The sequence below is a fragment of the Apteryx rowi genome, unplaced genomic scaffold (assembly GCF_003343035.1).
Source record: "Apteryx rowi isolate R43461 unplaced genomic scaffold, aptRow1 scaffold_1100, whole genome shotgun sequence".
Taxonomy (NCBI): Eukaryota; Metazoa; Chordata; class Aves; order Apterygiformes; family Apterygidae; genus Apteryx; species Apteryx rowi.
Genome location: NW_020447310.1, coordinates 26447 through 39434, shown reverse-complemented (window position 1 = coordinate 39434; position 12988 = coordinate 26447). Strand labels below are relative to the sequence as shown.

At 37.7% G+C, this 12988-nt stretch overlaps 1 protein-coding gene across 1 annotated transcript in view; it reads right to left on the bottom strand.

Moving 5' to 3' along the window:
• Positions 1–12988, bottom strand: part of LOC112970994 (catenin delta-2-like) — an 84344-nt gene that overhangs the window by 45545 nt on the left and 25811 nt on the right. The window contains exon 4 of the mRNA XM_026075989.1: positions 8006–8178. Within this exon, the coding sequence (XP_025931774.1) occupies positions 8006–8178 (173 nt within the window). The remainder of the gene's footprint in view (positions 1–8005; positions 8179–12988) is intronic.

Genomic DNA, 12988 nt, shown 5'->3' with positions numbered 1-12988 from the left:
ATTGTCAGCCGCGACTGTGCTGGAGATCTCGGAGCCTCCCGGCAGTATGCAGCGTAGCACCAAGTTTTCCTTAAGTCCCGTAATTTAGGGGAGAGGGGGCAGGAGGGAGCGAGCGAGCGAGCGAAAATCCTCAGCAGATGCTGCCTATTAAAAATTTCAATTATGTGCGCGAGCAGCTTCTGGAGCAGCAAAGAACAGGGCGCGCTCTGATCTCTGCACAGAGACAGCATTGCAATTCGTATCAGGGATCTCGGGCTCAAGAGATCATCTCTGGTTGTTAATCAGCTAACATTAAAATCCTCTAATAACAGCACCCCGGAGTGAGAGCAAGCTTAGCACTCCGTTGAAAGACACTCTCTTGTTTCATGTACGCTTTTTTTTTTTTTCCTGATCATGCAGAGGATTTACTTGAAACCTTAAAAAGTGCTCCAAATGCTGAGAGCTGACAAGGCAGTTTGGAACATTCTGACCAGGGCTACCCCCCAAACACACACAAACCCTTCAGCTACAGATTTCTTTAACAAGAAGAGCTTTTAAATTACAAATAATGAATTTTGTGAACCAACTCTAAGAGTTGCAGTGAATGCCAACTGCAGTGTCACTTCAAGTTTAAATAGAAAGGTGTGTTTTAATAGCATCCTATAGGAAAGATGAGCAAAGAGAACCACATTCCTGTTATGAAACTTGATTTATTCTGGCTCTGAATTTCACTAGGATACCGAATAAAAGTAGATCTGGAAAAAGTAGACTGCCTTTAGATCAGGAACTGAGGACAAGATAAATGATCAGAACAAAGAATAAACGAGGTTCAAAATGCCAGAAACCCCTTCCTCTTCCAATGTACTCCCAGCAGAAACTGCTATCCTTTTCTTTTGTTACTTTTGGAGCCCCTCTCTTTACCTTAAATGATTCACATACTTTGGGGAAGAATATGTTTTCTGCTTGATACAAACATGAAGTGGGGCTTTGGAGGAACTCCTCTCAGTGTTTTGCTTCTGTTTCTAGCACGGAAACCAGTAGCTAGAACTCACAACATACAGGTATTTCATGAGAGCACTGACAGACTCAAACCACACTGGCTTCACCATGCTTCACACACTGAAAAGCAAGGTGCCATTAAATAAAATTAATGTAAACTATTGCCCTCCAACAGCAGGCAGCAGAATCACATATGTCAGTACTCCACTGTTTTAAGTTGGGCTGTTCTAACAGTGGCCACCAGTTAAAAACACAGCATAAAGTATGAGCCTGGGAATCTTCATAAACGGCCAGTGCCCTCAGACTGCTCCCTGGGAACACTAGGAACAAGAATGAGGAAGGCAAACCCTGCTCACGTCAAAGAACTTCTATAAGCTGATTTCATTCGCTACATAACATCTCTGCTTTAAGGAGAAAAGCATCTGCAACTGACTTTCCAATCACGTATTTGACAAGAGCACAGTTTTCATTTTCAAGGTTTAAGCTGTATGGTTATGACAAAAATAAGGCTACCAAGATTTAAGACAACAYGGACAGAGCAAACTTTGCATATGACAAGAGGTCATTTGAAGCAATTACTTTATCAATTGACATTTATGAGTAAATTTTACTTTTTGGCCTGTTAATTTAGCCACATAATAATATAGTTTGTAATATTCAACATTGTTCCAAAATACAATATTCTAGATGCAACATGCTGGTAACATCAAACCGTTTGCTATTGGTCTTGAGGATTTTAGACAAGCACTGTCAACATGTATACATAATTTCCTTTTCTAATCTTCTTCTACAATGCTTTATGTTCAAGGATTTAAAGTAATTAATTTAGAGTAAACCAATATTATCCCATATTCCTAATAAATCTCTAAAAAGCTGCAGGCATCCTTCAAGCACTAATTCAAAAAAAAAACTCACTTCATGATTATAAGGAAGGGGTTATAGGGAAGAAGGTGTAGTGTTAGGACACAGAAATTAAATACTTAATTAAAAACAGTGTTTAGCACTTGCTAAAAAGCTAAGCGTTTGCTGTGTGTGAAGGAGAGAACTTCTGGATGAACAGATTGCTATGAAAACATTAGCATGCAGTATTGTCTAAGATGTGACTAATCTCAGACCTATCTTAAATTTATTGTGAGGTTCCTATTTTTTTCAAAGGGTCAAGTATACAGTAACATTCTCCACTCGTGCTTTCAGAGGCATAATGTGTTTTAGTTTCACCCTATATTTTTCCTGGTCTATTGCCTAAGACAACCGTACAGACATGTCATCGTTCATCCTGCAATGTTACATTATACTTCATAGGGAATAATGAAATACAATGGCATTCGTTCCATTATTTGTCCATTCATCCATTATTATTGTCAACCTGATAATGAAACCATGTGTTTAAGCTAATAAATTGAGACCAAATTTGTTTTCCAGTTGTTATATCCTCCTGTATCAATGCATTTTATAGATATGGGGGGAGGAGGGAATATCAAGGACTTTCCTTCTACAGTCCCTATAAATATCCATTCTAAGACTAAGAGATTTAATTTTTCTGGTATCTCACAGAAATGGATCCTATTTTGCCTCTTTGGATCCAACATATGGATTCTCTTTTATCCTTTGTAACAGCATAAATGTGTGAAAAACCATGAGAACACTGATGAAAATTATTTTCTTTCCCTATTTCATCATATTGAATCGTTCACTCTCTACTGATTCTGACAAAACAAGTTCAGCAGAGCTCTATACGCAGAATTACTGAGGGCATCCAGTTAGGTTATAATAGACTACAGAACAGTCTAGCTCTTGTGTGCCCACCATCATTCACGTTTAATGCACTAAATTTTAGGACATCAGCTTTTTTTTTCCTCCACACAATTTCCATTTAACCAAAATTTGATTAAAAACAGAACTTTAATTGAAAAAGATCAAATGAAAGACACTGTGATACGAGATTTCTATTTTATGAAGTGGAATTTAGAGAAACAAACAACTGTGTGAAGCCTATATTCTGAAAATTATTCATAAATAAGGAGTTACAAAATCCTAGATGGCTAAACAGCATAAACAAAGCTTTGGAGTCAGCTGCTAATTACCAAAATATCAGCACAGTCAAATTATGTGTTGATTCTTGGAGATTGCTCCAAGATGGAAGAGCAGTGTGGAAGACCACCAAAAACTGAAAAGCAGAATTGCAGAGAACAAAATGACCATTAAAAAGGTACTAGCAGGCACACATCTAAGATTTGTGATAGTCATCTAAAATCTGTTAAAAACTATTTTCTTCTTAAGCAGGCCAAAATGCAAAACCAAAAACTTGTTGATTTTGTACATTTCATAATTGATAAGTTCTAAGGAACAGAACTTCTACCAGTGCAACTGGCTGAATCTTACAAACACAGAACTAGGAACACAAAACCAAGACATGGCTCCAGCTGCTGAAACGCCACTGTATTGGCTTCCTGAATATCCATCATTGCTGCCAGCCTTAAGCAACGTACTTGATCAGCCTCACTAGGGTTTTCAAGAGATACAGGTGATCTCTCTGTTTCACAAACAAAATCATGTTCTCTGCTCTTTCAATGACTGGAACACTTCCCAGTCTATTGCGGGCTTTTTTTCTGTTCACTCTAAGGACCATCATTACAACTTCACTCAAGATATCACCCTCCTCTGGTCCAAAACCTCTATCAACACTCTTCTACAAAGAGCAAATTGAGGGTATGGAAAATGCTTAAGATTCTCCGGTCTCTGGGATACAGAACTCAGCCCTTGGGCACCACCAGTTAAAGGCCAGGAGCTGTGAACTGTTTTCCCTGACATCTTCCTCACTGGTAATCCTTCTTGTCCTCTACATTCTTTACAACCAAGATAATCAACTTTATGGGAAAACATCATCAGCTAAATGGATGCAGGAGATGGTTCAGAGTGGATAGGCAGCCAATTTTGTGCACTGTTATTAACGTACCTTTAATTCAATGATCCTCATAAGCATCTGCATCAGCAGGCCATAGACTATCTTATGGCTTCAAGAGTTATTTTGTAACCATTCATCTCACAGAGAAAAGATTTTGGATAAGTTGCTTTCTCATATTGAAACAGAAAGAGAAATGGCAGTGCTTTGTGCACTTACAGAATCTAAACTCACTCTTCCTGAAGATCAACTACAGGATGGTGACTGCTACTGACATTACTCTTGCCTAGCAAAAAAAGGATTGTCTTACATCCCTCAGCACTGCTTATCTTTATACTGCCATCAAATTGCCTTTTCGTAAGTATATAAGCGACAAGCGCTTCATATTGGTCTGTCAATAGTTCCAAGACTGGCATCTCATTTCCAAAGGAAGGATTTTGCCTTGAAATTTACCTGGACAAGTGCCAGTTGCAGGTATTTCACAGAAATTTTCTTACAACAACTACAGTGTGTTTCGATTCCCCAATCCTCCATGCAAATCAGCAGAAGTCTCAACTAATGAGATTTCAGTGTGAAACAGAACTTCTTATATCTAAGGATCTTTCTTCTGCAGGAATGGTTTGCTGTCATTGATGAGATCCTGACCCAACTAGTAAGGTGCCACCTACATTCAAATGCACTTACATGATACTAGAGGATAGACTACACCTCTGAATCCCTCAAATGTGGTATAGTCTCCAGATTTCATCACGAAAGTCATGGTTAGCGCAAGCCCATCTCTATACTCTGTTTGCAAAATATACCCCGAAACTATTAGGAAAATTTGTCAGCCAACCTGGCCCTCATCTCAAAGGACATATGCATAGATGAAGGGAGGTAATACCATCATAAGCTACATCCACAAACAGTATTTTATTAGATCCTTTAAAAGCATTCAGAGATGGTGAGTCTCTGGTTTTAAAGCAGCAATGAAAGCTGCAATCATTACCTATTTCAGGATCAAACATCAGCATTATGCAGATCAATTTTTCACTAACATAAACTATATTAGTGAATTGTTGTCTGTGAGTGCCATACTAAGAGTACTGTACCCTAAGATTTCATCTGCCTCCTTTAATGACTGAAAAATTCTCATGTTCATATTTGGAAGACAATTTTAAACACATCTTCTGTTAAATCCTACCAGAGGCCAATGTGAAGTTATTATTTTAGATTTAGTCTACATAGAATATCAAGCAGCCCATCACCTACACCACAGATGACTCATGGCGGGAAGAAGCATCTTCTAATTGAAAAAGGCCAGTGTATATATTTTGCCTGACAACTGAACACTTGTATGCATTAGCTAATATTAGAAATAGGGCTAGTGATATGTGGTGGTTTGATGAATGACAAACTCATGACATGGTTACAGGAAAAAGGAGATGAGAGTTAAAAAATTAACAGTTAAATAATTTTTCAAGGCTGCTTAAAAAAAAAAAAAGCCCTTTATTTTCCAATTACTTTTGGCTTTAAGGGTTGTCAAACTCTGTACCATCTCATTCAACCCAGAAGCTTTAGGAATAGAGGATAGTTCACAATAGAGGTTAACCTCTGCTGCTGCCTCAGCCTCTGAAAAGACAGCAGGATCAGCAGAAGCTAAAAAATCTTTACTCAGAAATGTAAACTAGCTTTTCTTCCTTTCCCCTCCCCTTGCAAATGCATGGCAAAACATGTGGCAAACCATGCTTTATATTCCTATATCTGCAATGTAAGTTGACCGTTCTCAAGATGACAGTAAAACCAACCAGTTGTCCACAAATCTATGTTGTCCAAATAGACTATTCACTTCTGAGCAACTCATTTGCAAGATCACCACACCTCCAAAGCTTTTTGTAATAAAATCATTACTGACTCTTCACCAAACAAACAAACAAGAAAACCTTAATTGATAAATATAGGATGTATCAGGATTTGGACACCAAGTTTGAAAAGCTGTTTTCAGCTAGGAAACAGAGTAATTCCCAGCCACAGGGGCAGTTGTTCCTAGGAAGTTTTACCTTCTAAATGATACTGAAATGTAAGTTTTGTGTTCTAAAGTATTCAAAGTATTATAGATCACAGTTTTTCTACTGAAGTCCTCCAAATTGACAAAAATGTTAGATTTCATTTTGCAGCACTATACAGGAAGTCCCAAGACTAATTAGTTTCATTTTTTTTACACAATTGCATTTTCAGAAATTGTTCGTGCTGTCACAGCTGGCCTTGGGACTATTTACATATTTTCCCATGCATTTAGGCTATCATTCATGTTCAGAGATAGTTATAGTCCTTGCACACAAATACCAAAGGAAATTCGCAGTCTGAGCAGTTACGACTCCTGAGGCTTATTTTAATTATAACCAGGATAGAAAAACACTTCCAAGGATTGTCTGTCTTCTTCTTAATTGCAGGACCAGAAATGGTGATATTCAGAACTTTTTAACAGACTTCTTCCTCTTCCTTCAGTTGTATACCTTTTATAAAACCTCCTTTATATATTTTTATGGTATTAATTTATAGTTCATATGACAGTTTGCTAATATTTTCAAGATATATTTTAATTTACCTTAAGTGATCAAGCATCCTTTACAGGATAATGATGTAAAATATTATTTAGTATGTTTTGTGAGTTATTTTCCTGCACAAACATCTACCATGCAATCTGGAGGAATATGCACACACTTTCCCTTCCACATCTTGCTTCCGTCTTCTTGCCACTTTTTTTCTATTGCTCTAAGCTACCTTCTAAGCACACCTGTTCCTTTTCCATCCTCTTACTTTTTCTAGCCACCTTGAAGGCATCTCAGCCTTACAGGCTAACCCCTAGGGGATGATGCTTTTCATAGATCGTAACTCCTGATGGCATCTGCCCAGGATACAATTGGATGTTAGAGCCTCCTTTTTCTTTCTAGCTGGAGTCCTGCTCTCCTGCTGGCTCCAATCCCAAAGTACATCAGGGAAGACTTCTTTGGTAAACACAGAAAAACCCTGAGGGTCTTACTAGTATACAGCCTCATTTTAAACCCTTCATAGAAGAAAGAAAGTACGTAACCAATTTGAAATGAAATTTAACCATGCTTTATGTCATTTGCCAGTCTTCGAGGATAGCGGGCTTTTCTGAGCAAATTGAGTGAATAGAATATTGTATGTCTCTTGGTAGCCCACAAGCTGTGCAATGACTATATAACACTTGAATTCTCTTAGCAATTTAATGCTTTGAAATTCAAATATAACTCACTTCTAAAGAATCCTGAATTATAAAATGTCTCAGTATCACACTTAGACAGTCTGCTTTACTGCGGCTGTTAAGTTCTAAAAAGAGAAAATAACCTGAACTGACCAGTAAACTCAGCCATATTTTGCGTATGTACAGGAACATGAATACATCTAGAAACTTTTATCTAAACTGAAGCTTAACTTCCCAGTGAGAGGCTTCGATCTCTCAATGAAAAGCACAGAAGGTGAGAGGGTTGTGTGTTGCAGCTTGGAAGAATCATTTTAACGAGAAGAGAGATTTATAAAGTTTTCATGAGTATCTGACAAAAAAATTCCAAAATGTTTGAAATGTACACACGACTGTCTGATAAGTTGTTTGTCTCACAATATGGAAAAAGAAGGCAGAAGTGATTCTTTGAAAGGAATCAGGCCACGGCACTAGGCTACATATGGCATCCTAAACAGATTTTGCATCTGTTGTCAATCTAGCTTTGTTGTGGTTCACTGCCACTTCAGCACATTCAATCATATCATGCTATCAACACAGTAAGGTCCTGGTCCTTAATTAGGGCTCTTAATCAGCACAGTAATACAAAGTTTCAAACCTAAGTGCCTAAGCATTTGATCAGCAAAGTAAGCATGCAAGCAACACAGTAAAACTGGCAGGTAAATCTCCTTTTGAATCAGCATTCTCTTATTCCCATACAAGTCAAACAGCTTTAGATTTACAAAAATCAGAGTGGTAATTCAACTCCGCTACATATATATCAAACGACAAAAAGTAACGGCAAACATTGAAAAGTCGGCAAACATTGAACAGTTGTGTTTCCTCAACGCTCTCCTAAGTGATTTCAGGTGCAAGAGAGCTGGGCTGTTTAGGAAACGTACCTGGCTGTAGCTCTGAATGGCCGCTCTGGCTTGACTGCTGCGGGTGGGGAGCTGCGCTGCCGCTGTGTCACCCAGGGCAAGGGTCTGGTTGCTATGGTAGCTGGCCAAATACTGGAAAGACCCTTCGGGTTTGGAGTTAAGCTGAAGAGCACTCTGGGAGAGGAGGCTGGGCCCTGCATCGAAAGGAGTTTGGAGCAGTCAGAAAGTCTCAGTGCAAGAGAACACGTGTATTATTTATTCACTGATCCTTGAAATTATCGAATGTTATGTGACTTTCCATTTCCCCATTTTGGCTTTTCTGTAATAAAAATCAGGTCATGTAAATTAAAGTGTTTCTTTACCACTTCATCAGATTATGGTGTTCTCAAGCTGCAGACAACATTACTTTCTTTAAAACAAATCCATTTTTGCCTGGTAATGAAGCTCTAAAACGACACAAAACCAAACATGCTGTTTGATAAGAGAGTCCTGTTTTTTCAGCTCAGAATGGTTTGTGAGCTTTCGTTTTGTCAGAGATAAACCTTGTTCATTTCCCTTAATTACATCCAGTCCTTCAGGGTGGGAAATGCCGAGTCCTCCTTCACTGGGCCTCCAGCACATTARATCTATTGATCACTGCCACTCTGTAGTTTACACATGGTGATGTAATACTCTGGTGCCTGTAGGGATGGGTGGCAGCCTTTAAAATATTAATAGCTCCTCTCATCATGTAGGGCTCACCCTGATCGCAGTGAATCTTTGATGACTGTTTTGTCAGCCTATCTTATCTTTCCCATCACAGCAATGCACAGCAGGAGAACAGAGCGCAGGCAGTGAGCTTAATTTGGGACTGCCAAAGTGAGAGGTATCTGGAAAGTCGGAAATGTTAACAGCGATACTTTCCATAGTCATTTAGTTGTTCTGTGAAACTAAAACATGTTCTAATATTCATTAGGTTCATTTACAAGTGATTTAGCTTCTCACATACACATAGCATATTTCCCAATTTTTGTTCTGGGAGCATGTATCTGACAGGGAAAGGCTCTTCTTTCACTGCTCTGTCAACGTGTTTAGACATGACCTCCCTGGACCACTTTTAATGGTGAACTCATTCTGTCTCCATACATGAAAAGCYTTATTAAAGAATATCCATCTAATCCTTTCCCCATGTCATTACTGACTTTAGTCTCTTCTAATTTTCAATCAACTAGCATATTTTTCTTCCACAGTGTCTGGGCCCAGTAAGTAAAATGAAAGAGCAGAGAAAAGCTGAGGCTAATGCCTTGGGCATACCATGCATTACAAAGAAGTGTAGCCCAACAGCTTTGGGCTACAGGCTATTCAGTGGCTCCAGGAGGACGACATGTTCACATTCTGGTTAGCACTAACCAGCTCACGAGTGCACAGAAGGCAACAAAAAATGTTAAGGGATGTGAGATGATAATGGTGACTTAGCTCCTATAGAACATGTGAAAAGTTCAATTTTAAAGAGACTAAAAATGGTCAAATTTGCATGAGTTTTACTGGAAATAACTCCCGGTATTTTCCTAATAAAATGCCAAATTTTAAGCCCTTTAAGTCTTTGCTATGAGAATGCACAGCTGCTCTAACAGGGTTTCCATTTAGAAAACATGCAACCTCCCCCCCCTCCCCCAAATTAACATTGAAAATATTTTTTCCCTAGCTTGTTTTGCAGAAATGGCATTTCTGACATTTGCAAAAAATCATCAGCCTGAGGCAGAAATCTGGCATGTAAAACCCAACCTGAATGGCTCATATTATAAACAAATTGAAGTAGGTTTTATAATAGTGGGAGTGCAAGCATCTAACTGTAGACAGTGATGATAACACTGTCTATTTCACACACAGACATAATTTATACTCCAAGGTCAATCACTTACATCAGAAAATTCCAGATTTATGATAATTTAGAAAGTAAATTCTGGCCTATTTTCCTTATAAGTACAGAAAGAGACAGGGCTCCATGGAAAAAATGCATGCCATGACTTTATTAAAAATATACCATATGCCTAGTAGAGCTGAATTAGCTCTGCACAGTTGCTTATAAATCCAACATTTGGTAGGTTTCTACTCTCTGACTTTGCAAATAAGGTTGACTAAGCGCTTTCCATTTAACTTGTTTTGTTGCAAATTTTGTTCTTTAATAAAAGAAATACTTTCATAGAGAGTTTTTTAAGAGCATAAAGAAAATATAGGCTTAATTTTAAAATACGTATTTTAACTTTATTTCAATCTTTTGGATTTTGAATTTTCACTGAAAATTTGCTGGTGACCAATTGATACAGTTAAGTTCATAAAATTCACAAAAGCATAAGTTTCCCAGGAGGGGCAAGAGTTGCAGCAAGACCGTTTTTACTCATGAAAGTGTTTGCAGTCATTTTTAAAGTAATTATTCTATAACACTTCTAAAGCTTAAATAATGATTAAACTATCACATGCTATGAATTCAAGATGTTTAAATTTTCATTGCATCTGGCTTTCAGGTGCTCCTTTCTTATTACTGTTGCTCACTAGGGGTTTTGCACAGCTAGCTAGAATCACATACATGCTTCTCTATACCACTTAGCATAAAAGATTAATGCATTTAAGGAAACTTATCCAAAACTTTTAAATTCTTTTTTTTTGTCAAAAAATTTGAAGCACGTGGTTTTAAGTTCACTAAATATTGTATAGCACTGTTTGTTTTGTACTTTAACAATAGCAAACAATTATAACATACATACACTTGAATAAAGTAATTACAAAGTCATTTGAGACAGATAGCTAGACAAATACTTAAAAAAAAAAAAACAACAAAACACAGATTCCTCAAGTAAAAGTAGACTAGAACTATGGTTGCTTACCTGCAAATAACTAAATTTAAAAAAAGAATACAAACTGCAAGACACATTTGAGAGGAATAAGAGTGATCTAAAAAACAAATGACACCCCCCCCAAAAAAAACCCCAAAGAGTTCCCTTGTCAGTATTCAGTGACTACAAGCAGCCCCATTTTTTCTGCTAAAGAAAAGATGGATCACTTTTCTCATTATGATTCTTGAGATTTCAATCTAAAGGAAAAAACAAACCTTCTGAGGAGACTGTCAGTCACACAGAAGAGAAGAAAGTGGTTTGTTTGTATACCTCCATACATGGAAGGCAGCGATAAGGCTTACTGTTGGCTCTTTACAACACACTACTTTTTCCACCCGAAAGAATTTAAACTCTATTGTGTTGGTGTTTATACAGCTGTTTTTCATTTGTTTTAAGAAAGTTATAAGGCAGGTAGAAATTTGCTATTTTCAGTCAGTCACTCTAAATCACTCGTTAACTAATGGAATAATTCAATCTTATTTGTTACCTTAATGCTGTGTAATTAGCTATCAATCTTCAATTCAAAATAAGCTTGAAAACAAACACTTCCAGCTTAATAAAGGTCAATTTAGCAGACCCTGAATATTATAGTATTGCTTAAAAATATTGCTTAAAAATTGTAATTTTACATTACATTTAGTTTTGCTTCTATCAGGGGGATGGGGCATAACTACCTGTTTTCCCCTATGTTCTTTCACCACTATGTACAACATCTATTCTCCTTGTGAAAGAATATTAATGCTGGATAATTTATAAAGGATAGTACCAAATTTGCACCAATTCAATCAATGCTACTTTCCTGACATCAATTCTTACTGTATTATCAGCACTAAGATCAGTACAGATGTGAGTGCAAATTCAAGAAACTAAGTCAGAGTCACCATAACGCAAGAGACACAGCTGTGAACCAACTTCAAAAGATGGGACTGGGTGTAGCAATTAACTCTTCAATTTGTTTCCAGTTTGGTGAACGTGCGCTATAGAGAATACACTACTCTTCCCTGTAACCTCTAGCAGAACAGAGTATAAGGCTGCCTCTCTTCCTCATCTTGGCTGCTGTAATCTGCCTCAGTAAGGAACCCTGGGGGGAAGAAGAGTGTTTGCATCTTGCCTGGGAAAAACAAAGTGCACTTAAGCCAGGGAAAGCTTGTGGAACATAAAGAAGATTAGGCAAGAAGAACAGAAAAGGATGAAAGACATTACTATGTCAGGGAGCCAACCCACAGCCAAACCACACAGGTGATGGAGAGCACAGGACTGCTAGGAATCACAGAAGACCTTTGGGACCTACTTGCATAGGCAGTTTTTCTTCACGGGCCATTGCTTTTCCTTCTGAATAATAATACAATGCTGTGACAAGGTGCAGTATAGCTATTTAAAAACCAAACCAATGAAGTTAGCAGTCTTAAAAGATATTAATTCAAAGACATCACAGTAACAGTTGATTATAGGAAATCAAAGTTACACAAAGAATCCCGATTATCATCATCATTCATGGCTGTGTCAAATGGGAAAAAAAACACCTTTAAATTATGAAAACATTTGTCCTTTTATTTTTGTGTGTGATATCTTCTTTGGAAATAAAATCTTGTGTTTGTCCTTTTTACTCTCTTCAGACCACACCTTACAGAAAAAAATCCAACCAAACAACAACAACAACAACAAAAGATCAAAGCTTAAAGCTTCCATTTTGAACGGATTTTTTTTGAAGGCAAGTAATTGGTTTTGAACAGTGAGTATTTGGATGCAGAAATATTTTTATACTGGTGTAACAGAACAGCAGTATGTTAGGATATTTTTCATCATCTCAATTCACGCTTCTATCTCTACCAGTGCTTTCTAACGCAATGAAAAAATAGTTACAATGATAGAACAAATACGTACAAACTTCTGATCACAGAATTGCTGAGGTTGGAAGGGACCTCTAGAGATCATCCAGTCCAACACCCCTGCTCAAGCAGGGTCACCTAGAGCACATTGCACAGGATTGCGTCCAGGTGTGTTTTGAATACCTCCAGAGAAGGAGACTCCACAACCTCTCTGGGCAACCTGGTCCAGTGCTCTGTCACCCTCACAGTGAAAAAGTTTTTCCTCATGTTCAGATGGAAGTGTCTGTGTTTCAGTTTGTGCC